A 26882-nucleotide genomic window follows, 5' to 3' on the forward strand; every position below is an offset into this window, starting at 1 on the left:
GAAATTCCTGGCGGGGGGAGCGGGAGGTGGCGGCGCTGAGGGCTCGGAGCAGGAGGCGGAGGGCGGCTCGGAGCCACGGCCGCGCTGCCCTGCCCGGGACCCTGCGTGCTGTGGCGGCCGGCGCCGAGCCAGACTCCCGGCGGGCGCGGAGCGGACGGGCTGAGGGACGCTCGCCGCCACCTCTCGCAGCGCCAGGAGCCGCGCCGTCCCCGCCGCCGCTGGGACTCCCTCCCCGGGCAGAGCGGGGGAGAATGACGGAGCTCCAGTCCGCCTTGCTACTGCGGAGACAACTAGCAGGTACCTGGGCCGGCGGCGGAGGAAGGAAGGGAGGGCGGCGGGTGATCTGCCGCGAGGGAGCAGCGGCCGGGCGGCCTCGGAGGGGCCGCGGCCCGCAGCGGGGGAAGGAAGGGGCGCCAGCTCGGGGAGGGGGTGGGCGGGAGTGCGTGTGTGTGTGTGAGGGGGAAGGGGAGATTACGGCCCCCCCTCGCCGTGCTGTGCCCAGCCGGGAGCCGAGGGAACTAGGCCGAGCGGGGGAGGGGGAGCCCGACCGACGACTGCTGCCAGGGGAGCCGGGGGAGGGGAGCGGGGCCGGCACGGTGGGGGAGCGTCCCCTCGGCTGTCCCCGTCCTGCCGGGGGAGCGCGGGGTGGCACCGGCCGCGCTTGTCGGCACCCCCCAGTCCCCCGGTACCAAGCCTGGAGGACTCCTCGTCCCCTCCCCTTGCGGTCCCGTCTCCCTGAGGCGGGGGGAGAGCCGAGCCGGAGCTCGTCCCGCAGCGCGGGGGATGCGTGCAGGCTGATGTTTCGGGGTGTTTCTGAGGGGCCGGAAAGGAGCGGAGGAAGAAGGATTGTTCCCCCACCCCCGGAGCGAGGCACTCCGGGACCAGGCTGACTCCCCGCACTCGTACCCCTTTCCGCGGAGACCTGCGGTACCCTCGTCCCGCCTCCCCTCGCCGGTTCCCCCTCTCCTCCCGTGCCCGGGAGGGGGAGGCCGCTGGCCCCTTTGTTGTCAGGAGAAGCGGCGGGGGCTCCGCAGGCACCGGCGGGGGGGGACATGACCGGGCAGCAGCGGCTGCGGGCGGGGGAGCGGGTGGGACCGCTGCGGGGGGACCCGCGGGGAGGGCCGGGGGGGTCCGCCGGGGGCGAGAGGGCGGGACGGGCGCGGGGGAGGAGGAGTTGAGGACCGGGCCGGGGGACGGACACGGCCTGGGTGCTGCGGCCGGGCCGGCGGCGGAGGGGAGCGGGGTGTCAGACGGGCTCGGTGTCGCCGCGCCCCCTCCCTTTGTCCCCGGGCGGGCGGCCGAGCTGGCCCGGCCCGGCCCCGCCGAGGGGCCCCGCATGCGCGGGGCCGCACAATGCGGCTCCATGTGTGCGCTGCCACACTTAAAGGGAAACGAGCCGGCTGCGCTCCCTTCCTCCCTCCCCCACTTGCACATGTTCGCCGCATCCTCTGCCTGCTGGGCCGGGATACGGCGATCCACTCGAGGAAGCGTATGGGCCTGCACGGTACCTTGGGAGAATGGGGTCGCCTTTTTCGTCTCTTACGTAAAAATTGCTTCGTACCCAGTTAAAGAAATGTGTGCCAGGTGTACCTAAACTCAGGCAATTGCAATGCTGGCTGGAGTTAGCCGAGTAGCCATACAAAGGGACAGGGTCACTGGGTGGCACAGGAATTCCCGGAGGAGGATTTTGGCCCGAAACTTCAGTTAATGTCGTTGGAAGCCTAAGGGTGGAAAGCAGCATTATTAGCAGTAAGGAGATGAGGTTGCATAACCGATTATAGCGAGCTGGATGATGTTTGTGTATCTCCTGCACTGTTTTCTGGGTTCGGTTGATGATCAGTTTGAGAAACTTCAATATCGTTAACTACTAGGCACAGAACCTTTTACCCCTTTAAGGTGAAGGTCTTAAAAAAAAAAAAAAAATCTTGTACTGTGGCTAAAAATCGCATACTATGGCCTTAGTCCTGAACATCAGCATGCACCTGTTAATGCCCTGGTAACTGCTGAAGTTATTAGTGACACTCAGTGAGGTGTCTGCACGTTCAGATAAGCTAATAATGCCTCGGTATGGGCTTACTGCAGGAGCTCCAGACTGGCTCTGATGTGAAGCTTCTTTCTCCTATATATGATCCCTAAAGGGAAACAGTGTAGAATAGTTGCTTTCTAACTTGATAAAAAAAGCATTTGGTAACCTAGAGTAGTTGTTCAGCTGTCTGGAATTTCTTTTTTAATCTAGTAATTGTGCTCCACAAAAGAAAGTTGGACATTTGGTTGAAGTCTCTTGATAGTAAGTATTCAGCTTCTGTGGTGTTTTTTTTGTTTGTTTGTATTTTTTGTCTTGTGAGGTCTTAAGGCCTTGTGTAAGCACAGACTGGTTGCATATGTAAGTATATTTGTACACTACTAAATCTAGGGGTTAACTTCTGTTTAACTTTCTGGTCACTCTTATCTGAAGGCTTTATGTGTACTGCTAAAAATTGGTGAGCTTTTCTAGTTGCCCCTATTACTGATTCAGCTGTATTGACTGCAGCCATTTTCTTGCATCATGCAGCTATTCTGGGGGTTTTGTGTTTTAAGTAATATCAATACCTTTGGTATCCCTTTACATGTACTAAAAGAAACTGAAACTGTATTAAAAGTGACTTGGAGTGTGCATGAAGTATGGTGAGCGCTGAAGAAGAGTCTTGAACTCTTCAGAAGTCTTATGTGGAATAACTGACCTGAGAAAGTTACCATGTATGGAAGAAACTATTTTCTATGTGACATCTGAATTGAGCTGGCAATGGACTGACACAGGTTTTTCTGGTGTCAGGCTGCTTGAAGTCTTAGTGTAGAGACTGAGCTTTATGATTTTCCTTCCCCACTGCTGACTGTCTTCCAAGTCTTGCCTGCTCCAACGTGTCCCTTTGTTAATACCCAAATTGTTTCTTCTACCTCAAACCAAAAGTCACCACTATGGTGGTATTTGCCCTGGTGGGACTAATATTCAGTCTCTCTGCTCCATGCAGCTTTTGCCTATATCAGGTGTGGTGAGTCATGGAGTTGTACCTGGTGGTTGGGTTTTGGAGAACAGTAAACAGACAGTTGATACAAGTTATGTGCCCTAAGCTAGTTTAAATTGCTCTAGGTCATTCAGTTGTGCTTCAATAATGACAGATTTGAAGACATCCAGAAATGAAGGGAGGTTGTAGTGAGGATCTGAAACCTATACAGTAGTGGAGCAGTAGAGGAGTATAAAAATTTTTTAATGGTGAGACCCTGGATATGTCTTTTCAATGCCCAGAAGAAAAAAAATGATGTCAGGAGGAGAGAGGAATGTTAAATAGTAGTTCTCAGAGTGGCTACCTGTTGGTCCCCAATATGCTTTGGTTCTTAATTATGAGGAAAGAAGGTGTCTGGCATGGAGCACTTTAATGAGCTGTTTTAATTCCTGAGTACTTTGTCAAAGTATAGGTCAACTGATGAGGCTGCTGGCTGTCAGTGAGATGTAAAACAATGGGCCTTACCAAACAGAGCAAAACTTGACAACACAACATGAAGTTGCTCCAGTGAGTGTATGAAGACAGACTTCTATTTTTTTTTTTTTAAAAGCAAGCTGGCTTGTAACTTGAGCAGGGAGCTGGTACCACAGCACCATGAACAACATGTTTGTATGCTTCAGTGGCATGTTCTGGATGCTGATAATGTTCAGAGAGAAGGGACATTCAATGACAGTCACAAAATATAACTTCAAGTTACATGTGGGTTATTTTTTAATCTCCAAAATTCTGTGTGGCTTCACAGTGCCTTTGCTAATGAAATACTGAGCTGGATCCCCCAGGGCCTAAGTGTAGTAGCTAGCTGTTTTTATATTGACATGTGCTTGCCCCCATTTAGGCACAAGAACAATTCAAAGTAGTAAGAACTTTGGGTAGTTTTTATGGGTTTGTTTTTTTTTTTTGTTTTTTTTTTTTTTTTAAGCCTTAAGGAAGTGATGAGTTAGGATCTCTTAATATCAAAACCATTTTAAAAGGGTGGTCTAACTAGAGCTGGAGGATCAGATATCTATGGATATTTGTCAAATTAAATGCGGTTCCCTCCCAAATCAACTTAATTGTAAGCAGTAGCAGCTTCTGGAAATAGCTTAAAATTCAAACATATTTATTCTTACATTTTTGGTTGGTGGTGTTTGGTTTTTTTTTTTTTTGTTTTGTTTTTGGATTTTTTTTGTTTTGCGGGTTTGTTTTTCATTTGGGGGACTTTTGTTTATTTTGGGGTTTTTTTTGTGGAGGAGAGGGGCACTTTATGGCTTGATAATAATGTGAAATAGAAGCTATGATCTGTCCATTTCTTCCAGGCAAAGTGCAGGAAAAACTACAAGAAAAAAAAAGTGCCCTGAACTTAAAAAAAGTCTATGGCAAGTATGTAGATTGGTGTAGCACTGGGTTAGCGGAGTTCACCCCTCAGGGGAGCTGATGGAGGATAAACTGTTCTTTTTACAGCCCCAAAACTTTGTTCTTTAAAAAGAGATGCAGACAACAGGGTGTAAAGCTTCTCTTCCAGTCTCCAGAGCTGTTGAGCCCAAAGGTTTTACAGACTGAGGTATGTCTCTGAGTACTTTTATTTCATCTTTCTGCCAAATTCTTGCTGACACAGAGACTTTAGAGTAGGCAGACTTGTCTAGTTCAACCAGCAAAATCACATCGGGCGGACGCAGTTAAATCAGTAGCACACAGTGGAACTAGAAGTGCAAGTTCTCTGTAACATAAACACGGAGCATTGGAAATGGGAATAACCATGCCTTTGTTGGCTGAAGTTGAGCTGGATTGTAAATAATCTCCAACTTAGGATACAGAAAAAGCCACTCTAATGCTTTTCTTAAACATAAGAAATATGGCATTATATATTATATTTAAAGTGTATACAGCTTCTATTTCAAAGCAGAAATGTCTAATTAAAAACTAGCAAGCTGGAAAACTGTATTAAATACTTAATGTGACAGTTGAACAATTTTTACTTCTGCGGAAGAGTCTTATTGGGTAATGTTGAGCTAGTTGAATTTTTGGCAATTAGATAGGACTTTACAATTCCCTCTCCATTCACTACTCAAATAGATTTTTTAGAGTGAAGATCACTTTATACATCAAAGCTGAGATGCACGTTTCTGGGGTGGCTGGTGTATAAGACACCTTTGTTTACAGTTAAGCATTGGGTTACAGTAAGTTTGTCTATAAGATAGTTATTTGAGTGGCACTGATGTGAAGTATTACTTTGGTACTAGATTGCCTTTTATCTCCTTTGTGAAGGTCTGTTCATATGGACACTAATACTCTGTATTATCCCAAATAACTAGGACTCCAAGGTCCTGCACATGTAAAATGTAGTGTTTTAATTGGTCCTGAAATTATAAACACTGCTGCATATTGCTTTTAAAAGACTCTTTCATGTTTTTAGATAACCATCAATTTTTTTGGCCTGATGCTTTTTGGGGTACTTAGGTACAGCATGTGTATAGCAGTCACCTTATCCCCCTGACAGTGCAGGGCCCTGTTACAGCAGATGAGATAATCCTGATTCTGTGAGGTTGTGCTGACAGAATTATCAAAGCTGCCTTTCTCAAGCTGACTTTATAGACAGTATCATTGCCAAAACATAGGCCTTGCTCAGACTCCAATCACTACAACAGCACAAGCAGCCTGAATTTCAGTTGCGCTGTAAATAACATGATAAATGTGACTAATGGTGAACTTTGCCTGCTATGTGTGAGTTTTCCAAATGGTTCTCTTGTAGAAATAATCTGAACTTTGCATCTTCAAAGGAAAGAATATTTATAACAGCACCACCAGCAAAATTTCAGGGGTGCTGGCAGTTTTGGAAAGTGAGGTTTAGTAAACTACAGAATGGAAGGGCTTAATGACTCAACCACTTGCTTAAACAGGATGAAGCAATAACCTGCTTCATCAAGGAGGCACTGCCTTGGCTCTGCCTAGGTCAGCTTACTAATCTTTCAGGGAAAGAGCCAAACTTACCATGAGCTCTGAGTTCTTTCCTTCTCTGTTCCCCCCAAACAAGGTATTGTAAGTTACACCAAAGTAAGGGCATATCTGGATCTGGCAGTAGAGTGATTTATTCCTGTTTTGTTTGAGAACAGTGGAATGGGAGAATGTTGCCAGAGATCCTCTGAAGTAAGGAGCAAAATTAATACCATTTGAGAAAATACTTTAATCAGAATTTCTGCTTTGTTGGTAAGAGCTTCATTTGGAGATGTTAAATCGTGCAAAACCAACTAAAATGTCTTGACTTGTGTGATTGATACTGATTCCAACTTCAGTATTTTAGTTATTTGCTGCAGAACTGCAAACTAAGGATTTATTGATTTGCTATATATATGTATTTGTTTAAGAGAAACTGATAAGGATAAATCAAGTAGAGTGAATGGTCTTCAGATTAAACCACATGTAATTATAGATGATTCTGCCTTGACTTTTCTGTATATTGTTGAAATTTTTTTTTTTTTGTGCAAGACAGACTTGGAACAATATGTGCATATTCAACTAATGTAGGATTACTTGGTCCCTTCTGTAGTCGGTACAAGTTGGTTTTTAGGTCCACCAAAGCCCTATGTTAAAGAGTTTGAAAATAAGTGACCTTTGTAGGTGATACTTGCTTGCCTCAAGTAGGCATTCTGCTAAATTTTCTTCCTGTAGTGTGCTTAAGCAACTTCTGTTTTGATGTAAAATACAACAGTTTGTTCCTAGCATAGAGATGGGGTTCTAATGAACTAATGGAAGTTAGTTCTAATGGAACTGATCTGAAGGGTGGCTGCTATTCTGAAGGCAAGAACTAACAAAATACTAAAATGAGCGTGCAGACTTGGGTGCCTAGAGAAAGGAGAGCAGGTGGCTTGTGTGAGGAAGAGGGCGCGTGACTCCTGAAACTCTCCTGTATACTTTTTGTTCCAGTGTATGGGAGTAGAATCAGGGCAGCACTTCACGTGCAGGCCTTTGCTCTCACCCAGCTGCACCTGCTCTGTGCTTCAGTTTTCAGTGGTGTGTGCCCATCTTACAGTGTCTGGTCTTGATGAGATCTTTCACTTACAGTCTCTAGTAGGCTTGAGCTTTAGGCCACCCTGCAAGTGTAAATGTTCATACTTGCTTTTCTTTCCTGCTCTCAAGTCCAAGGCATATCAGCTGGAGCAGAGATCAAATATCCAGACCTTGTAAGAACACTAAGTATAGCAATCTAATTGAAATGGGGTTCCATAAAAATATCTGCTCTCCTGGACAGAAATGTTAGCAGTTTTTGCACAGGTTTAGAGTAATAATAAAGACTTTTTGACAGAAACCCTCTGTAAATGTTTTCACATACAGTCTCTCTGTGTGTGGATTGTTAAGGGAAATGTATTTCTGTGTTGTCATCATATACCTCATAGGTCAAGCTGGCTGTTTTTTTAGCTGGCTGGCATTTGCTGCTGATGTAGAAGATGGTGCTGTCAGGAGTCATTTAAAGGAATGTCTTAAAACAATTCTAAATAACAATGTGGCTCAAGTTAGGATATGCAATTCATATTATAAGCAGGAGAGAAAACAAGCTGGAAAATTGTCCTTGACTTGCACAACAACTTAGATGTTAACATCTCCCTCAGATGTTAATATCTCCCTGTGGCATAGACATGACATAGAGCCTTTTCAGTGGATTTCTAATGTTATTCTGTTTTTGTCTATGAACCATACACATCCTAGAACCCTTGGCTCTGTGCAGTAGTGCTGTTTCATGATTAATGTGTATGTGACTGCTCAGAATATACTTGTGTGGATTTTTTTTTTCTTAGCTTTAGTCTAATGGTAATTAGCTCTTAAGAAGTTAATCAACTTCTCCTGTCCATGGTAAATTCAGCTACATTAATGGTACCTAGGATGACACCTGTCTTTTCAGATTCCAGCAGTTGTGTACAGTAGGCATCTGAAACTTGAAGTCTCTTTGCAGGTAAGAGAAATAAGTGTGTGTAGAGTGTGATTCATCTGACCTGTTTTTGACACCTGATTCAGGATGAGATAATCATGGTGTCTCAAACTACTTACTCTGATAAGATCTCTTCAGTGCTGCTGAGGGTGACCCTCTCCAATGCAGACAGATGCAGATACCCATTGAATACTTGTCTACCTCTTAGGAGTGGAAACAAGCATCAAGCATGGAGAACAAAGTGGAGGTGGCATTTCTGTTACACTGAGTGTGACAGATGAATGTGGCTCTAGGCAAAGCGCTGGACATAATGATGACATAATTGCTTCCTTTTACATGTAGGTTTGTGAATCAGGGTTCTTCCAATTCTTTTTACTATCCTTGTTTTTCCCTTCCTCATAACACTTCCCCTCAAAATTCAGAACTTACTGGGAATGGTTTTGCTATGGTCGTTTAACAGACCTTATTCAACCTCCATTTTAACTGGGGTAGTGTAACTGCTGGTTTCTGGTCTGATGTGATACACAGCATGCTTCTAGCAGTCTAGTCAAAGAAGGCTCTTCAGGAAACATTTTACCTTTATTTCTAACAAAATTACATGGCTGATGGCAATTTGAACATATATTCTGAACTTACTGTTGAGAACCTTAATTCCAGAAGCATAGCTCTCAAAACTTCAAACAATACTATCGCATTCAAAGGTTTTCATTGGATGAGTATGTTTTGTATTTCCAGTGATTTGGACAGGAAGGTAATTTGAACACCACATTTGTTTTGAAAAAAAAGATTTCTGGTTTACAGAAACTTAAGTTTAGATATTTGCTTAATGGCAAATGCATTGAGGGAGGGGAAAGCAGACCCTCCTTCTATAGTGTGGGATGTTGGAAAAGGACTGGTTTGAGTGTGTGTACACAGAAGGGTCCATGTGTGAAGAGTGCTGCAGAAAGGAAATGCCTCAAAATAGGTTGTGATTGTTCTTGCCTATCTTTAGGTTTTTCAGGTGAAATGGTGCATGGGAACAGACCGTGGGCTGGGTAAACTGGGTTGCCAGGTTAGATCAGTTGCTGGGTGTCTGTGTTCTAGTTGAGACTATCGATGAGCTGGTTTTGAGACCTGTGAGAGAGAAATCTAAAGCAGCATTGGCAGTGTCTACTGATGTCCACCTCCATGGGCTTAAAGGATTATGGGGAGCTCCTTAAGAACCAAGGCAATACCAAAGTCCTGCAAGCTCCTGGTTGGTGTGTTAAGACTCAGTTTTCCACTAAATAACTAACCTGAACTTCTAATTGTCTGTCTCCAGGCATGCCATGACTCCTATGACTGTGGAGCTACAGAATATACAGAATCAACAAACTCAGTTTTTAGCTTAATTCTAGAATAATGGGATACCTTACTCATAAAATAATTCTAATCTCTATTTACTCAAGTTTCTCTGGTACCTTAATCCTCATACCTGTAGTGGCACTTTTAGGAACTTTGGGCTAGTGCTGCTCTCCATTTTTTTGCAAAGCTGAACTATGGCCATGGCTAGGAATTTGACTGGGAATAAAACCAAAAATCAAACAAGAAACCTCCAGCCTTGTCTTCTGTCCTTTCAAAATCTGCTTCCTGGTACAAATCTAGGGAAGACTTCACAGGTATAGCTGAGGAGATGGCAAGTGAAGCAGTACACAAAGGTGTGTAGCACTGCACTGAGCTGTAGTTTGCCTGTTATTGTGCAACCCTTCTTACAAATTTTCTGAGCTCAGAGAATTTGATTCGTAGAAGTCTGAAATGCTGCCCTTAAGAAGTGATGTGTGAGCCCTGGAAATTAGTTGCCAGGCTAAAGTCAAACCTAAAGCTTCTACTGAAATGATTGGTGGACTCTGCTAAAGACAGGTTTGTCTTTACTACTTTAGTCTCCCTTCAAAATAATTTCAATGTCCTTCAGAGACGTAATCTGTTCCATTTTAAGTGTTGTCTATTTGTCACTCCCACAGTGGCTATCAGGAGTGTGTGCATATTTGGTGCTACATTTGGTCTGAGCTTCTTGGATGAGCTTGTGGAGCAAGACAGAACATGATGAAAGCAGATAAAATGGAGAGCTTGGGGAATACATCTCCACATAGAGATCATGTTACTTTATCATAATCTCAGCCCTGGTTCTCTAGAATCCGAGATGTACAGCTGGGTCTTGCATGGAGGAAAGTTTTTGTAACTGACCTCAGTGAAGTAATAGGACTATATGGAAGTCACAGTGTGGGGTACAGAGAAGAAGAGTCTATAATGATGATTTTCAGTGTGAACAGTTGTTAGAAGCTCCTGGACTGGTGCTGAGACAACACAAGTCTAAGGTGCAGCAGATATAAAGTGCTGGTATGGCCTGCTTGCTCTGAGAGCTGTGTAAGCCAACTGGATGGTTTATCCAGAAGCCTTAGCCAGGACTTGGGCTTCCTGGTTCCTCTGGTTTTGTGTTGTACTCTATTCACTGGCTGCACAAAACTCAAACACTGTGTAACTTACTAAAGAGGCTGCTATTAAAAAAATACAGGAGATCATCTTTTTGAAAGCTTTGTACTGTAATGTAGCTTAAAATACTGGAAGAGTTCATATGCAGTGGCTGTCCGGATGAGACGTCAGGCTGAAAAGTTTGGATGCCATGCATAGCTGTTCTAGGGAGCTATGGGCCTCGTTCTGCTTAGTCATTTCTGTTGATGCTGTTTTGCTCTGGGATTGGTGAAGTCTCTTGGCTTATATAAAGGCAGTTTCAGTGAGTGTGGGAACATCAGTAGCTTGATGTAAACTAAACCCTGAAACTGGAAGTGCAGCCCATGGTACTGTGTTGGCTCAAGTTTAAGGCAATGGTAACTAAGTTCTGCTTTAGTAAGAGCTAAAGGGACAAGACAGTGTGTCGTGTGGCAGATCATGTAGAAAGGGAGCCATAGGGTTTTGAAATCTGTTCTGGATTTAAACAACTGTGTTGGATTATGGGCCTTTAGTCTTCCTCACCTCCCAAATCAGGTATTGGATTTAATCCCAGGTTCAGGACTGGGATTAAAGGAACTGAATGTCTAATTTATAAGCAGACATTGGATTCTGTTCCAAGTATGTTGCTGCTTGGCAGTTGTCCAGGTGTGTGCTTCTTTGGCTGTCAGCTGCTGCTTGGTCTGCAAAGGGCTCTACCTGAAACTGCTTCTGAGTGTGAGTATGTTTTGGATTTTTGTTTTCTTTTGCTGGGTAGAAAAATGCCTATTGTATTAAATTATCAGAAATGCAAAAAATATTGTCAGAAATGCTTGCAACTACTATATATTACAGTCTGTCAAAACGACAGACTGTAATATATAGTAGTTGCAAGTAAATGGCATTTAGTTAGGCATGGACATGATGGAAATATGGTAATGTACTCATTTATGTTTAAAAAGTACAGCATATCTTTAGCTGAACAAGAAATCTCAAAGTAAAGCTGTTGGAAAAATAAAGTGGAAGGATCCAGTTCTTCATAGGTGTCTGGCTTCTCTGCTTTTCCAGGACTTCTAGGGCAGTTCTTCAGCAGAGCTTTGTAGAGGACCTGCACTAAGAGCTTGTTCCCCTCTCCCTGCCTGGAGAAGGGAGCTGAATCCTTTGCTTTAGCCACATGTTTGTCTAGGGAAGCTCCTGTTCAGGCTGCAAGCAGTTAATGCTGTGGCTGGTGGGGACTGGCAGGCACAGGGAGCAGGTGTCCCCTGCCCTGGGTGCAGCGTCAGTGTCACTTGCTTGGTGGGCAGTGACACCGGCCTGGCAGCAGCCCTGTGTCACTGAGCCTTGTGTGTGTGGTCCTTTCGTGCCTGCCTGCATTGCTGTTCCTTTGGGGTTTAGGTCCATGGATTTCACTACTCTGTGAGGCTCAATTAGTGAAGGGAGAGGCAAGAGACAGGTGGTACTACTGGTTAACTTTTCTGGTACACAACACTCATTATATCCAGGGAAAAAAAACAAAGCCAAACAAACCTTGGGCCCTTGGCGTTTGCAGGTTTTAATGAGTAGCAGCTACTGGCTGTCCATGGTAAAGCAGCCAAGGATGATGCTTTTCATGTCTCAGTGCAGAACTTTCCCGACACTTCCTTTTTTGTCTGCCTGCCAGCCATGTTGTTTAGTTTAACATAAATAATCTGGATGGAAAAGCTGATTTTTAAATTGCTGTTGGTAACTCTGCATACCTCTTGAGGAGAAGGTGTATGAGCTTATATTAATTGTTTTTCCTAAGAGTGTTTCTGCAGTCAGCAGCTCTTTGAGCTGTGCTTCAATACTGCTGCCATGGAAGGAAAATAACCTTTTCACAAGCTGAGACTGATGGCACCTCCTCTAGAAGAAGTGATTTGCTTCATAGGCAACATCCACTAAGCAGTCTTCTTTAACTGCTTTAACTGAAGATTTTTGTTAATGATTGTGGCTTTCATACCGTTTACAAATGTTTTGCATTAAAGGAGTTGGCATACAGGAATCTTACTCTTTCTCCCAAGTTCTCTTCCAATCTAGTGCTACATGGTCCTAGGTGAGAGTCAGAGTGTAAGAGCTGTCTCTCTTTGGGAATAAATACACAAAAATTGTTTTGAACTACTTAGGGGTAAAGTTGTTTGAGGCTGAGACAGATGTAGAAAGAAATTGAAATAGCACACATTAAGAAATAGAGAAGAAATTGTGTATATTGGCTTTGGATATAATGTGGCATATTTTTATAGGGAAACATTCTGAAGTTTTTCAATCTTAAGTTCTGGCAGTCTTTAAAGTCTTATCAGTGAGCAGTGATAACTTGCAAACAATAAAGAAGCTAAATGTGAGCAGTTTGAGTTACAGCAGTTCACACAGAACTCTGCACAAATCCTTTTTTCTCTGGAAATGCAGAAATGATGGGACTTGTATTTCACAGGCTTAAATTCAAGTTTGAAAGTTTTAGGTGAGACAGTAAAACCTGTTATTTGAATTCTGACTTCTGTAGTTACTACAGTAGGTATTCTGTATTACTGTATTAATAATATCTGAAAGGATGATGTAAATGTCCTGAGCAGAGACGGCTTTTTTCACAAGCAATAGGCAATTTTTTAAATGAGATCTTGCCTGAAAAAGCAGGTTATATTCAATTGCTGAGGTGGTGGAACGTTTAATAGACCATGTTGAAGAAATGTTTGTATTAAGGAGGTTGTAAGAGACTGATGCAACTCTTTTAATGTGAGATGCTCACCTAGGCTAAGATTAAATAGTTACTCAAGCTTGTGCAGCTGTTTCCACAAAGTTTCATAGATGCCAGAGTCTGAAAACGGATTTGCTTAGAGGAGGCATGACCATGCTTTAGCTTTTGGGTTTGAGGTTTGCATCTTGGTTAGAGAGCCTGTGATGTTGCCTTTTCTTCCAGGCATCGTCTGGAAAAAACATGATTGGGCTCAGTACTGACATCTTTTGTCTTGCACCTTGGGGGCTGGATGGCTGACCTTACCTCCTGATTACACCCTTCTGAGTAACTCCTAGGAAAACCCCTTTTAATATGTTCCTCGGGATTTTAGAATTGAGTCCTCTTTGTGGATAACTTTGACTAAATTAGTAATTATTAAAGTTGATGTTCCTGCTGTCTCCTTCTTCAGGGCCTTGGTGTCCTTCAGGTGAGCTGAGCACTTAGTTTTCCAAACCCTGTGGACTTAGACTCCTCTGTGTAGGGCTTGAATTGATTCCTCTTGCCTTTTTCAGCCATACTTCAAATAGTTCAGAATTTAACTGGCCACCAGTGATTGCAGTCTTATGGGCAAATCAGTTTGGACTTAATAGCAGCTTTTTCTCCAGAAAGGTACAAGGTTCTCACTTGAAGTTCCTCTGCATGTGTCTGAGGGCATTATAAGGCCCTCTGAACTTAAGTCTTATGGCTTTTAGTTTTACAAAATGTGAATATGTAGACTGTGCTGTGGAGCAGAATAAGGAGGACTGCATAGAGTCTGACAGGTTATAAAATAAGTATGGTTGATTGGTTTTGTTTTGTTTTTTTTTTTCCCCACAATAACCATTCTTAATTTAATCTGGAAGTTACTGACCAGTTGAAGGAATAACTTCCCCCTTCCTAAGTAACCAAGACCTGTATGTAGTGTTGGAAATGCTGGATGAAGAATTTGGTATAAATATGGCATTGAATGTAATTTCTGACCTGAAGCTGTCAGTTAATAGATGTTCTCACTTTCCTACCCCCACCACTGGATTATAGGAGAAACTTATTTGAAGTGTTTAATTCCAGATCTTAGGGGTTTTTTTCCTGGAGCAGGCTGAAAACACAAGTTCAGTGGAGTCTAGACCTAGCTGTGACTTACTTGTGTGTAGCTATTTCCAGAGAAGCCTCTGTCTGGCAGTAACTGTATGAGGTAGCCTATACACTTAGAATGCTCTGTAGCTTGTCACTGATGAAAAAAAACTGTGAAGCAAAAGGAAGAAATAAAAACACACAGCTCCATATCTGAACAGCATAGCAGCTTATCTTCAATGTTCTCTTCTACTAGTTCAGAATATAGTAAATCATTATCTCCAGAATTCACTGGCACAGGTCTCAAATGCTTTCAGAGTCTGAAAGAAAAATCATTTAAACAAAGTAGAATGTTGCTTTTAAATAAAAGCATAATGTGACTTTAGTCTTCCGTTAACATTTTCTGGAGTTAAAGACAGACTTTAGTTAAGCTGGCTCCTTGGGGCTCTTGTAAAGCTCTTGCATTACTAACCTGTTTCCTGACTTAAAACACTGGTTGGTATCCAGTTTAGGAGACCATGTCCCATAGTTGTGTGTTGTTCTGGCCCTTGTGCTCACATTACACTCAGAGTTTTAGGGTCGGACATGGCCCCAGCTCTGGCAGAAGTGTTTGTGGTGTGGGGGCTGAGGGCACTCACTCAGGCCATGAGAAAGCACCAAATGTCACGGAGGTTTTTGGTCATGTATGGACACAGGAGCAAAACCAGCAAATATGTATTATAGACACCTAAAGTTCTCTTAAATTCTTTTTCCTACACAGAGCTCAACAAAAATCCAGTGGAAGGCTTTTCAGCGGGCTTAATAGATGACAATGATCTTTATCGATGGGAAGTCCTTATTATTGGTCCTCCAGATACACTATAGTAAGTACTGATACTTATACAGAAACTTGAATGAACTCGGATTTACTAGTTCTAGTTTGCTCCTAGTGAATAGAAGCTAACCAAAACTTTGTGCTAAATCAGGTAATGCTCTTCTGTTGCTAGCAGAATACATATAAATAGCTGGATTTGCTATGTAGAAGTTCTAAACTGCTTTGCTCCCCTGGGAAAAGGCAACACTGATCTCTTTGTACTTTATGGAAAAGAAAGACAATAGGTGCACTTAGCGGCAGCTTCTGTTTTCTTTCACATGTAAGTAAGGCAGATAAAATCCACTATTTGCTGTTGCTGCTGGGAGGCTGTAGTTCAGTTCATAGTGCTGTGTTAAGCCATTACAATTTCGTGTGTGTGATGGTAGGAAAATACTCAATTGAAGTGGGATGTAGTTGGAGGAAACCACAGCAGTCCACAGAATTAGCTTCAAATCCTGTCAGATTGAGATGGGAGAACTTCCAAGTGTGACCTGGAGTACTTTGGGGTGATCATCTACTCCAGTTTTGGGAAAAGGTTCTCTGCCCAGGAGAGGTCAGTTTAAAGGCTACTCCTGAAGATGACCTCTGTTCTCTTCATTAAGCTGTTGCAGTGGTAAATTACTGGTACAAAAAGCCTTGGGACGTTTACTTGAGGTCAGTTTTGGTTGCAGCATGAAGTTCTGTATGTCTGTCAGCAGACTTCAAATAGGTATTTAAACCCAGTAATCAAATTGCTTGGCTTTTCCTCAAGCTCACTGCACTGTGGTTTTCATGTCTTGCATGAGATGGTTTCTCCAACTTCTGTTGACCTTTTCTGAACAGTCCTGTGGTTCAGTTATATTCTCATGGCTATTTTATAAATACTGTCAAGAAAGAAATGCTGCTTCTAATTGATTGTCATCTTAGGTGTTAGAAGTTGCAATAGTGTTTTTTAACTCCACTTTTTTTGGGTCCTGAAGTTTTTTTGAGGCTTTTAGGTAAGAAGTTCTCTTCTGTTCCAGTCCTTGGTTGCTGTTTTTCAGGGTAGTATTACACTGAACCTTTCTTCCCTGGGCTGTTTGATAAGGATAGTCATATATAATAGTCATATATAATATGACTATTAATAGTCATATATAATTTTCAAACATCAGTCTCATTCCTGATCCCACTTCATTTATTCTTAGTGCATTACTCTACTGACAGAAATTTTTATCAGGAATATTGCTAAAAATGGAATTGATCTCCCTTAATTGACAGCTGTATTTCATTAACTGATATCTAATGTATATCTGCTTTAAAACCTGTATTTATATGCAGTTGATATAGGGCAACCAGGGATACCCTACAGCCTAGTAGCTTTAGGATCTGCTTCTTGAAAAAAAGAAAGGACTTTCTCAGTTTGAAAGAAACGGTTGAACTGGTTTGGGGCTATCAACAAATGCAGTCTAGCTCTCCTTTGTCTTGACATTATGGATGTTGAAATAGTATTTCTGGAATTCTTACCTCTGCTGGGATGAAGGATTCTTTGGAAACTGCCTGCAGTTTTTAAAACTTGTGAAAAACGAATGCTGTGGGTTCAGATCCCCTCAGCTGCTTCAAAGAGCCAAGTTACTTAAAGGCAGTGCTTTTTGGGGTTGTTTTTTTGTTTGTTTCTTTGGGTTGGTTTTGTTTTGGTTTTTTTTTTTTTTTTTTGAGACACTTGCTAGAACTGCACCCCTTTGGTTAATGGTGGTAAAACATGTTATTTTTCTCAGTAGCCAGTGCACTTTAGCAACTCCTACTCCTTTACAAATACAGGAAAAAAATTGCACTGAACAGTTTTCTTCACCAGTTGTTTTGTCTGTGTGGCTGTTGAGGAGTAGCTTGTCACACCGTGCATCTCATGCTATCTTTGGAGGTTTATGTTCCACTTGTTGTTCTGCCTTTGCAATTCCAAATTTTGTTACAACCTTCAGTTAGAAGAAATGACAGTAGCAGGACAAACATTATTGACATTAGCAAAGTATTCCATCTGTAAACCTTTCCATCAAATACAGGCCTTCACATTTTTTCAAAAGGGACTATTCCTGGCCTGTAACTCCACATAAAACCTGGATGTCCCTTGTTTATTATTGTTTTGCAGTTGAGTGGGTAACTAATGCAGAACACCTCACTGTCATGCCTGAGTCACTTTAGCTTAGTGTTGACAAGGTGGCATTGGAAGTCTTTTTACATTTAATGCTCTAAACACAGCCAGAGCTTTCTGCAGTTTTTCCCTGGGGCTCACTACTGCAGACTGAGGCCTCTTAGCAGAAGAAAATGGGTGTCTGCTGGGCTGGACTTGAGAAAGGCAGTTATTGGCAATACCTTTTTTTTTTCCCTGTTAATAAATGTACTGGGAGGAAAAAATGTAAGCTGTGATTCCAGATGGTAAATTCCTTGGCAGTTTTTTGAATTTTTTTTTTTTTCCCCACCCCCATGGATTTTCCCCTCTGGAACATCTTCCTAGTTCTAAAAAAGATCATATTGGGGAACTGGCAGTATCTTGTGAAAGGATCTTCTGAATGTAGAAACTCTTTACATTGCATATGGAAGTGTTGATACTGCTAATTACCAACATGATGTTAAAATGTGTGAGCTGTAAACTTAGAACATCAGTAAGTTCCGATCTTCGGCTGAAGCTTACAAGAAACTCTACTAAGATATTTTTGATTCCCCAGTGAAGGTGGTGTTTTCAAGGCTCATCTTACTTTTCCAAAAGACTACCCACTGAGGCCGCCAAAAATGAAATTCATCACAGAAATCTGGCATCCGAATGGTAAGAAATGTCAAAGTTTCAATTTCTTTTTGCAGTTCAGACCTAAAATGCAGAAAGTGAAGACAAATAGACACATTCCTGTTAGAAATATGAAACTCTGCTTTTACTTTGCCATCCTCACTTAATAGAGAAGTAATAACAATGGCAGAGTTTTTAATAGTGCTACTCTGACAGCATAAAATACTCTTTAAGTATTTTCAGAAGCTATTCTGAGTAGGTTCTTGCATTCTTGGTAATTGTTCAGGGATCTTTTTCTTAATTTTTTTTTCCCAAAATGCAAAACTCTAGTCCGAGGAAAAGCTTGACTTCTATAGCTGCCTTTTGTTATACCTTCAATTATTTCATCTTCCTGTTACTGACTTGGCAGTTCAGTGTAGAAAGCCCAAGGTTATCCTCATCTAGTGAAGCATGAAAAGAAATCTTTTAGTCTCTCTAAAGGAGACTTCTCCTAATGTCTCATTTACTTATGGACTGATGGAGATTGGATGGGAAGGTAAAATAAAATGGAAGCTGGTTTTACTGGGAAAGAGAAATGTTCTGCAACTTCAGAAACTGTAGATGTTGAAAGGTGGGAGGAGACAGTGCTCCCATCAAAAGGACAAGGGAGTATTTTAATGCTGTGTCAGTTTCAGCTCTGGGAATACTAGAGTACTTGTCAGACAATTTCTAATTTCAGCAGTTTAAATCATATTTCAATATGTTCCAGTAATATCCAGCTGATGCTGTTGCTGTGGAAAAAAGTCACTCTTGAGTTTGCTGAACTTAACAGAAAAGGCTGTAGTGGAAGCCTCTCTAAATAAATATTCTTGAGAGTTGCAGCATGATGTCAGACTGAGTCCTTCCTCCCCATGTGCCCTCTCTGTCAGGAGTCCAGGCACATTCAGGCTTCCACCAAGCACTGTTTGTTACAGTTTAAGTTCTGCAATAGTTAATTACTTTCCCTCTTTATAAAGTGTCCTCACTAACCTGTTTCAGACTAGCTAGAATGAACAGTTCATGACTGTCCTGAAGAACTGCCAGCATGTTGTTCATGACTGAAATATGCCTTGTTCTATTTTGTAGTTGACAAGAACGGCGATGTCTGCATTTCAATTCTTCATGAGCCTGGAGAAGACAAATATGGCTATGAAAAACCTGAGGAACGCTGGCTTCCCATTCACACAGTGGAAACTATAATGATTAGTGTTATTTCTATGCTGGCAGATCCCAATGGTGATTCTCCTGCTAATGTTGATGCAGCGGTAAGGCTTTCCTTGGTCTGCCAATTGTCTTCAATGTAGAAATCTTGCAGTCTGCTTCTGGTTTAGCAAACAGTAACTTTGGGAAGAACCTTTTCTATCCTGAGCTAAGGCAACCATTGTGTTGGGAAAAGCAGTGATGTTGTCAGACAAAACTACTAATTAGCCTTGGGAAGTTTCTTTCACTTCTCTAGAGCAGTCTTCCTGTCCCATGGATTAGAGCAGTAGGTTTGACTGTGTAGGTCTGTGCTCTGAGAAGGTACTCAGAGGCTTTACTGGGCATCTGACCTTCAACTCAACAGGGAGGGTTGTCCCAAACTAGACTGACTGGCTCAGGAGTGAGGAAAAATGGTCTGATTGACAGCCAAAGACCAGGGTGAATCTCCAGGTGTGAGATGCAAGTGTTTGATGCAGCACAGTGTTCTGGACCATGTGTGTGTATAAACACAGCTATCAGCTCTCCAGAAGAGCTGTGTTTAGAGCAGAATATAAGAGTGAGGCTGAGAAATGTTTGTAGTGGGGAGAGAAAAAAGTCTCAGTTCTGGAAGGGCATAGGGGAACAGACTTCAGGCCCCACGTATCTGACATAACACTGATAGGCTCCTGAATTGCAGTTCAGCAGTGAGTGTTGTCTTCTCACAAAAGGGAAGTTCTAGCTCTTTTAACTGTGGGAGTGAGGAAGAAGGAGATGGGAATTGTGAGATGCAGAGTTTTGTAAAGGATTGTTAACATCTTCTGTCAGCCCAAGCTATACCTTCCCAAAGTGGGTGGGAGTTTAGTAGTTTCCTGGAGCCTTTGATCTGCTGTGTTGTGAGTATTTTCGAAGGTGGTTGAGCTCTCTGAAAAATCATTTTAGGAACAGACTCATGTGGAACATATTTAATGGGAAGAAAGCAGAAAACAAACAAAAAGTTGCAGTGAACAATTTCCTCATTTAACCTTTTTAAATGTTGGACCTCCCCTTTTTGTGTCATGTTTCTGGTGGAAACAGACACCCAGGAAATATGGACATTTCCTGCTGAGAGCACTGGGAGGAGCAAGTTATTAATAAAATGCTAATAGTGCAGTTAGAATTCCACAGTTCACAAACTCATAATGTTGAATGTAGCTGGCCTAGCCCTGGAGAAAGCACATGCTTTTAGCTGTGCTTGTCACCTTCCTGACATCAGACTTTCTGTATTGTGCCCCACTCTGACAACTACTTCAGGAGTGGGTTTTTAAATTTTTGGGTTTTTTTTTTCCTTAGGAAAATTAGACACAAAATGAATTTACCTTGGGGTAAAGGTCAAAAATGAAAACAGGTTTTTCTAGCCCAGCATGAAAGAACAAAAAAATCCGGATTTGACTGTGAAGACAGGAGTGAGGCATCACTTTGGATCCTAGAAACTATTTTTGACTGTGGCATTACATGTTTCAAGGAACTTCTGAAGTGCTGCTGGAGCAGTTGGCTTCTCCTGATGGACTGTAGATCTCTTCATATTAGCAAGAAACATACTCAGGGTAATGAAGAACCAGCAGCTCCTGTGTTAACCACAGCAATAAAATTTGGCAGTTACTATAAGATACTTTTTGTCTGCTGTCAGTAGTTTCTGCTTTTAAGTGAGTCTAGTGAATAAGGTGTTACAGGCAATTCACAAGATTATGGGAGCAGGGGATATATTTACCTTCGGGAAAAATGAACTGTGCATGTTGGAGTACTGTCTCTTGGAGTGGGAGAAAATGAGGATCAGGAACCTGAATAGAATTTTGAAAAACAAATAGAACAGTTAATGACCTAAAATTACATTTTTGGAAATTCAGTTGTCAGATTGGAAACTTTGCTTGCTATTCAAATCTGAACAATTCATAGAACTACAAATAGAAAAAGTAGAAACAAAAACTAAGGCTCTGAAGCTCAGAGGGCACAAATTGAAGGCTTTTCTTGGCTTTAAGCCATCTTGTGTAAGCTGTCCTATGTCCCAGTCCAAGGAACCGAATGTTTGCTGCATGAATTGCTGAAAAAGAACAAACTAATTTGTAGCCTTATTTGTGCTTTCATAGGGAAGTTAAGAGATGCTGGGCTCTCCAGTGTGCTGATTTTTTAAGTGAGCTTGGAGGTGATGAATGTTAGGGTATGCCATTTATCACTAAAATGTACTACAACCTTCACTACAAGTGGGAGTGAAAGGGTGTTGTGTGCTAGATTGCATCAGGTGAAACAATGTGGGGGTTTTTAACCCCTTCCCTCACCCCTGCAGTAAGAATATATTGCTTGCATCAGAAACTAAGAACTGTAGAACTTCATGAAATAAGGGGTTCTTTATATTCCCCCACCACTTCTGACTGGAAGGCAGTACCCAGCACATCAATCTTAACCACACCTGATGCTCCTGTGCTTTCATCTGAGCTCCTTGTGAGCCTGGCACAAAACAAACCTGGCTGCACTTTCTCGTGTAGGTTTTTTATGATACCTTGATGTGTGCATCTCTGGGTTCAGACTTCCCTCTTACCTATCTTCCTGCTCATCTTTATCTTGGCTCTTCATCTCTGCAGTTCTGAAATCAGGTCCCTTTCACAGAGAGCAGCCTGTAGGTGAGCTGATTATTCTCCTAAGGTCTTTCTCACAGAGCCAGTATCTTACAGCCATATCTAACCAGGAGGTGTTTGCTTTCCAAGGACACTGCTGTGCCTCTTCTAGATACTGTTACTTCTGTATTTTTGTCCTGAGTGTCCTGGCTAGATTGAAGGGAACTGAAACTGTCTTTAAAAAAATCTCAGAGTAACTGCTGGCTCCACAGTACCTGTGTACCTTTTTCACCACTGCAGTTAAAGACACTGTCTCTAACACATAACAACAGCTTGTGGTCTACAGTTTGAGTTTGCTGCTACTTTGCAGGCTGAAGCAAATAGATTTTAACACAGACAGTGTGAAATACTGGTAAGCCACCAGGTTAGTTTTGGAGTGTGCCTAAAATCCTAGGGGAAAATTACATCCTCACTGTCTTGTAAGCAGCTGGCACAGAAACCCAGAGCAAACTTTAGAAAGTCCTGAATATCGCAGGTTTTCAGTGAGGAGCTCAATGATTGTAAGCAAATTTAGGTGTTGACTAGATGGCTAATGTCTGAAAACATAAACAACAAGAGTCTTCCTAGAGCTTGTACCAACTCCTTGTTGTAGGACTGACATCTGAAAGCTGTCTATTCAATTACAGAAAGAATGGAGAGAAGACAGAAATGGAGAATTTAAAAGAAAAGTTGCCCGCTGTGTAAGAAAAAGCCAAGAAACTGCTTTTGAGTGACACTTATTCAGCAGCTAGTAGCTTCACTTTTTTCAGGGTAAGTATCCTTCTCCAGACAAGTCAGTTATGTGAGTTGAGGATTTCCTGCTTAAGTGTTGCTGAACTATTTTTCTCCCCCTCAAAAGCAAAAAGAAACCCCCAAACTTTTCTTCTCAGCTGCATGATCTCAGTGGAGCTCTTTGCCTGTATGCAGTACTAAAGACTAAAAGAACTTAAGTGCACTTGACAGCCTGTTCTGCCAAAACTGGGGAGCTTCTCTTGTATTCTTGTATTTTATGCTGTTCAGAAGTTGAACTTCTCTTTATCAGAATTCATCCTGCTTTATTAATGGCACTTAGTGGTTACTGGAGCTGTAATAGAAGGGGGTGACAATTCCTTGATATTCTTTATTGTGAAGAACACTAGAATCTTAAAAGCATCTTGAAAGTCTTATTATCTCAGGAGTTTTGGATTATCTTGCAGATGTTGGTGGTATGTTGTACATAGGAGTTAAATGAAACTTCAGTGAGGTTGTCAGGAGCCACTGAGAGAGGTTTGTTTCAGGTATCCATGGGAGTTTTAACAGAAGGTCTCCTGGCATAGCAGAAATTGAGATATTACCAGTCAGTAATATCAAGAAAGGTGATGTTTTTTGGGCTGCTGAAGAGAACATCTTTAGTGAAGAGGGCTTGGGAATAGCTTCATAAAAACAGCTGTGTTCTGCTTGGAAACTGAACTGTGGCATATCTGAGAGCTTGGACAAGTTTTGACCTGAGAGTAGCTGATGTGATATTTGCATTTTTTGCCACCCTGTTAAAGAGCTTCTGACTCAAGATACTTACTCTAATTTACACAATCCCATCTCAGTTTTAATGGGACTTTTTTTTTTTAATAACCTCTCGTAGAAAGCTCTGTATTAAGGCATGGCCCTTAGATCCCTGGCCTTTGGTCACTTTATCTTGGGTATGCCAAGGAAAAACTTCCTTCATGAGCTAATAATTTCCCACTCTTACTTTTCAAAGCAAAACAGAACTTCATGTTGAAGCTGCCTTTTCTTAATGGTTGGTTTGGCAAATAAACTGCTCTGACCCATTTGGCTGGCAAACCCCAAATCCATATTTACTGGTTACCTATAGCATACATAATTCACAGGGACAGAAATATGGCACTGTATGTAGTTCAGACTGAACCAGAGCAGCTTACTACATTCTTCTGCTGGGTAGGTTTTTTTTAATACAGTTGTATAGGAGAGAGTTCCTTTCTTACCCTTTTGTAAACACGGAGGGGGGGGTTGAGGGAAGGCTCCATCTGTGACAAATTAGTTCTGCAGTCCCTCTTTGCAGAAATGCTTTGACTGAAAGGAACTTTCTCCAGTATGGATTAAGCATGAAAAATGCTTAATATTGATCAAAAGACCAACCAAAGGAACAGAAAGTCTTGTACAATTGCCTATAACTGGAGTGCAAGAATTGTTAATGCTGCTGACTTTTTTTTTCCTGTCTCGGAGAAGGGGAATAACTGTGAGTAACACTCCAGAGTATCCTTAACTAACCTCAGCTCTGTTGCCATGTTGAACTTAGCTATAGTGAAACAATGCTCTTGACAAATATTTTAAGTAATTGGCTGTGTTGCTTTTCTGGAAGGCAAAAGCTTTTTCTAAGTCTGGTGACTCCTCCCAAGCGAGCGATGGGCAGGGAATTGAATGAGAAGGGGCCACAGCTGGTTTCAAACCAGCCCAGTGTGACTGGGGGCTGTGGTGTCAGTGCTTGCTGAGCACTGCTGTGCCATTTGTACCCACCTTTCCCAGTAAGTAATGCACAGCCTTTTCAGTGATAAATGTGCCGTGTTTAGCCCTGTGTGTGAATAATCAAAGCTTTACACGCTGCGCACTCGACAAGCAACACGAGTTACAGGAGCCAGAAAGTCTGATAATTGAGCTTGGATATACAGTGTGCTGAACTAACTCCAGTCTTTCTCAGGTGATGAGTTTGGATTTATCCATCTTCTGTTCAGAGGTATGTGAAGCTCTTGAACAAGTAATAGTTACCGTCTTGAGTTTGAAAAACTAATTAACATCTTGAAAATAATTGAGGGTGAGGAGGGGTTTTATTTTAATACCTGTGATTTCTTTGCAGGTCTCCAATTGAAAAACATGGCACTGTTTTTTTTCCTGCACTCTACCCACCTATTGCTGGACTTCTGTTGTTACAAGTTGGCAAACACTGGCTGGAACTGGGCTGCAATAAAACATGCCAGTTATCAATGCTGACAAGAGCCTAACAAGTGCCAACACAAGATGATTACGCATTTTGAAATCTAATGAACTGCTTTAACCTTCAGGAAGAATTGTAAAGATGTGTACATAGCACAACATGATCCGGATAATATATATACTGTTCATGTACATCCACAAATACACATTGTACCAAATAATGCTGTCTGTAGTTAGGGATAGAATTGTGTAAATTCTAAAGATTTTAGCAGGTTTTTTCTCTCCCTATTCATTGTTTCCTGAGTTTAAAAAAACAGCAACTTGTGAAGCATGTCAAAACCAATTAGGATACTAAGTTGGTTTTTTTGGTTTTGGGTTTTTTTTCCTCCCACTTTAATTTTCCTTTGACCCACTGAGGCTTAATTAAAATTTCTTGCTTATTCAAGTTTAGTATCTTTTTTTTTTTTTTTTTTTTTTTTTGGTTTTTTTCGGCTTTTGTTTTTGGAAACGTGGTTCCCTTTTATTTCCTCCACCAGAACTTACAATTTTCCTAATTAAACCCTGAAAGGATTTGCTATCAATTACTTGTGTCTTCTTTTATGATGACCTTTGTAGTCTCAAAGGTGCTTTTTTTCTTCCCACCCCTTTTTTAAACTCAATTACTCATCTTTCTTGAATTTGGTATAGCAATAAAACTGGCCATGGAGCACCCTTGAGCAGCCTGATGGATTTTTAACTTCCAAGGACTTGAGTTCTTTCACTTGGAAGTTTGGTTGACTAAGTTAGTCCAAGATAGGAATGAGCTGCTTTTTATGGGTGAAATTTTTGGTTTGCCTTTTTCATTGCCTGTTTGTGGGGTGGGGTGTGTGGGGGGGGTGGCTTGTTTTTTCTCAAGGTTGAGTTCAAGCATGCACATCTGTAGGCTTTCAAATGACTAACTTCTGGGTTTGGTATCAAAAATAGTTTCCCTCCTTTACTCTTTTCTGTGGCCCTTCATCTGCTTTGCCTTCTACTCCAGAGTTTTCCTCACCTAATGTACAAAGAAAATGGCGATGTATATTTTCATGTAATTTGATTTTTGGAATTCTGTCACCTTCTGGTAGTGAGTTCTTCCAAAATATAATTTTTTCCAATAATGATGTGTCAAACTGGCTGTCTTGAGTTTCACAATAGGAAGGGTACAGTTGTAGCTGGAGCCACAACTTACCTGAACATCAACAACACAACACTAGCAAACACTTGAGCAATTGGACATGCTGTGCTTCATCTTGAGTAAAGAAAGAGCAGACACACACCTTTATCCTTATTGTAACCATCTTTGGCCATCTAGTGAGCAAATACTAATCTCAGAGTATCTGCTCACATCAGTTGTCAAGCCTTTGACTAAAGAAACTTTATAGAAGACCTTGAAACTACTCAACTTATTTTCTTTCCACAGCACAGCATAACCCACTTATAAATCAGGAGTTCCAGTGTCAGAGTCAGCTTTTAAGAAGCCTTCAGTCTTAATTTACTGGCTGGACTTCATTTAATGTTGCTTTTATGTTGCTGTGCAACATGCATATGGTGAAAGGCACATATTGCAGGTGTTGTGAGGGGGGCTGGGGTGGAAGGAGGTGACAGTTGTTAGAGGCAAGGCAGCCCTTGGGGACAAAAAGGCATTTAGTGTAAGAAGACTTACAGGGAAAGGTACTACTTCCTCCTATGGGTGCTTTAGATAAACAGGTATGTTTGATATCTATATTTACATATTTGGAAATTATTTTTGTTGTGAAATCATTAGTTAAATTTGCTTTTAGGTGGCTAGGCTGCTACTGCAGCCAGGCAGGTGTAGTACTTAATCCCCCAGACACCACAGCTGATTTGTGTTCCTGTTGGAGCACTTGTCTGAAAGGTCTTCAGAACAGGTTTCTTTCCCACCAGCTGACTACCCTTTTCCACTTAAAGTTGGGACTGTGCAGAATTTCAGTGGCATGGTGTCATTCTCTCCATTAAAAAAAAAGTCTGGAAAAAAACCAGCTGATCTTATTAAACCTACCACTGGACTTAACTCCCCTACAGGCTGACCCTTTTCAATTTCCACAATGTATCTAGAACTGAGGCAATTCCAGGTATTTGCTGCTTTCAGCAAGGTCTCTGTTTTGTCTTCCAAAGTACCACTCACAGTTCACCACAGACTCACCTGTAAATCCACAAAATGGTTCAAAGCTTTATGTCTATGCTCTCCAGAATTGCTGCTTGTTTGTTCTTTAGGGGGTAGGCCTGGAAATGTTTGTCTTGCTTCAATGGTATGGAAGAACTGTGAATTCCACAGCACTGCTCATTTCAAATATATATTTGGCTTACCCAGATGGTTTGTGATCC

The 26882-nt window shown here is 42.0% G+C and overlaps 2 protein-coding genes across 9 annotated transcripts in view; one reads left to right on the plus strand and one right to left on the minus strand.

Moving 5' to 3' along the window:
* SPNS3 (SPNS lysolipid transporter 3, sphingosine-1-phosphate (putative)) overlaps positions 1-1747 on the minus strand; it is a 35001-nt gene extending 33254 nt beyond the window's left edge. For 3 of the 6 annotated variants that reach the window (XM_053995485.1, XM_053995484.1, XM_053995483.1), the window contains exon 1: positions 1591-1747. In XM_053995485.1, the coding sequence (XP_053851460.1) occupies positions 1591-1741 (151 nt within the window). In that variant the 5' untranslated portion in view covers positions 1742-1747. Of the gene's footprint in view, positions 1-1508 lie in introns of all 6 variants that reach the window. The other 3 variants (XM_053995486.1, XM_053995487.1, XM_053995488.1) reach the window with 3 other exon arrangements.
* Positions 30-25654, plus strand: UBE2G1 (ubiquitin conjugating enzyme E2 G1). 3 transcript variants are annotated; one of them, XM_053995495.1, is made up of 6 exons: positions 30-297; positions 14940-15042; positions 17714-17811; positions 18874-19052; positions 22241-22364; positions 24442-25654. In XM_053995495.1, the coding sequence occupies exons 1-5, from the start codon at positions 252-254 to the stop codon at positions 22325-22327; spliced, it is 513 nt and encodes a 170-aa protein (XP_053851470.1). In that variant the 5' UTR covers positions 30-251; the 3' UTR covers positions 22328-22364; positions 24442-25654. The 3 variants fall into 3 exon arrangements, with proteins under 3 accessions (XP_053851470.1, XP_053851469.1, XP_053851468.1); XM_053995493.1 differs by lacking the exon at positions 30-297 and adding an exon at positions 1316-1504; XM_053995494.1 differs by lacking the exons at positions 30-297; positions 22241-22364 and adding an exon at positions 1282-1504.
* The last annotated feature ends 1228 nt before the right edge of the window (positions 25655-26882 follow it).

The sequence above is a fragment of the Vidua macroura genome, chromosome 20 (assembly GCF_024509145.1).
Source record: "Vidua macroura isolate BioBank_ID:100142 chromosome 20, ASM2450914v1, whole genome shotgun sequence".
Taxonomy (NCBI): Eukaryota; Metazoa; Chordata; class Aves; order Passeriformes; family Viduidae; genus Vidua; species Vidua macroura.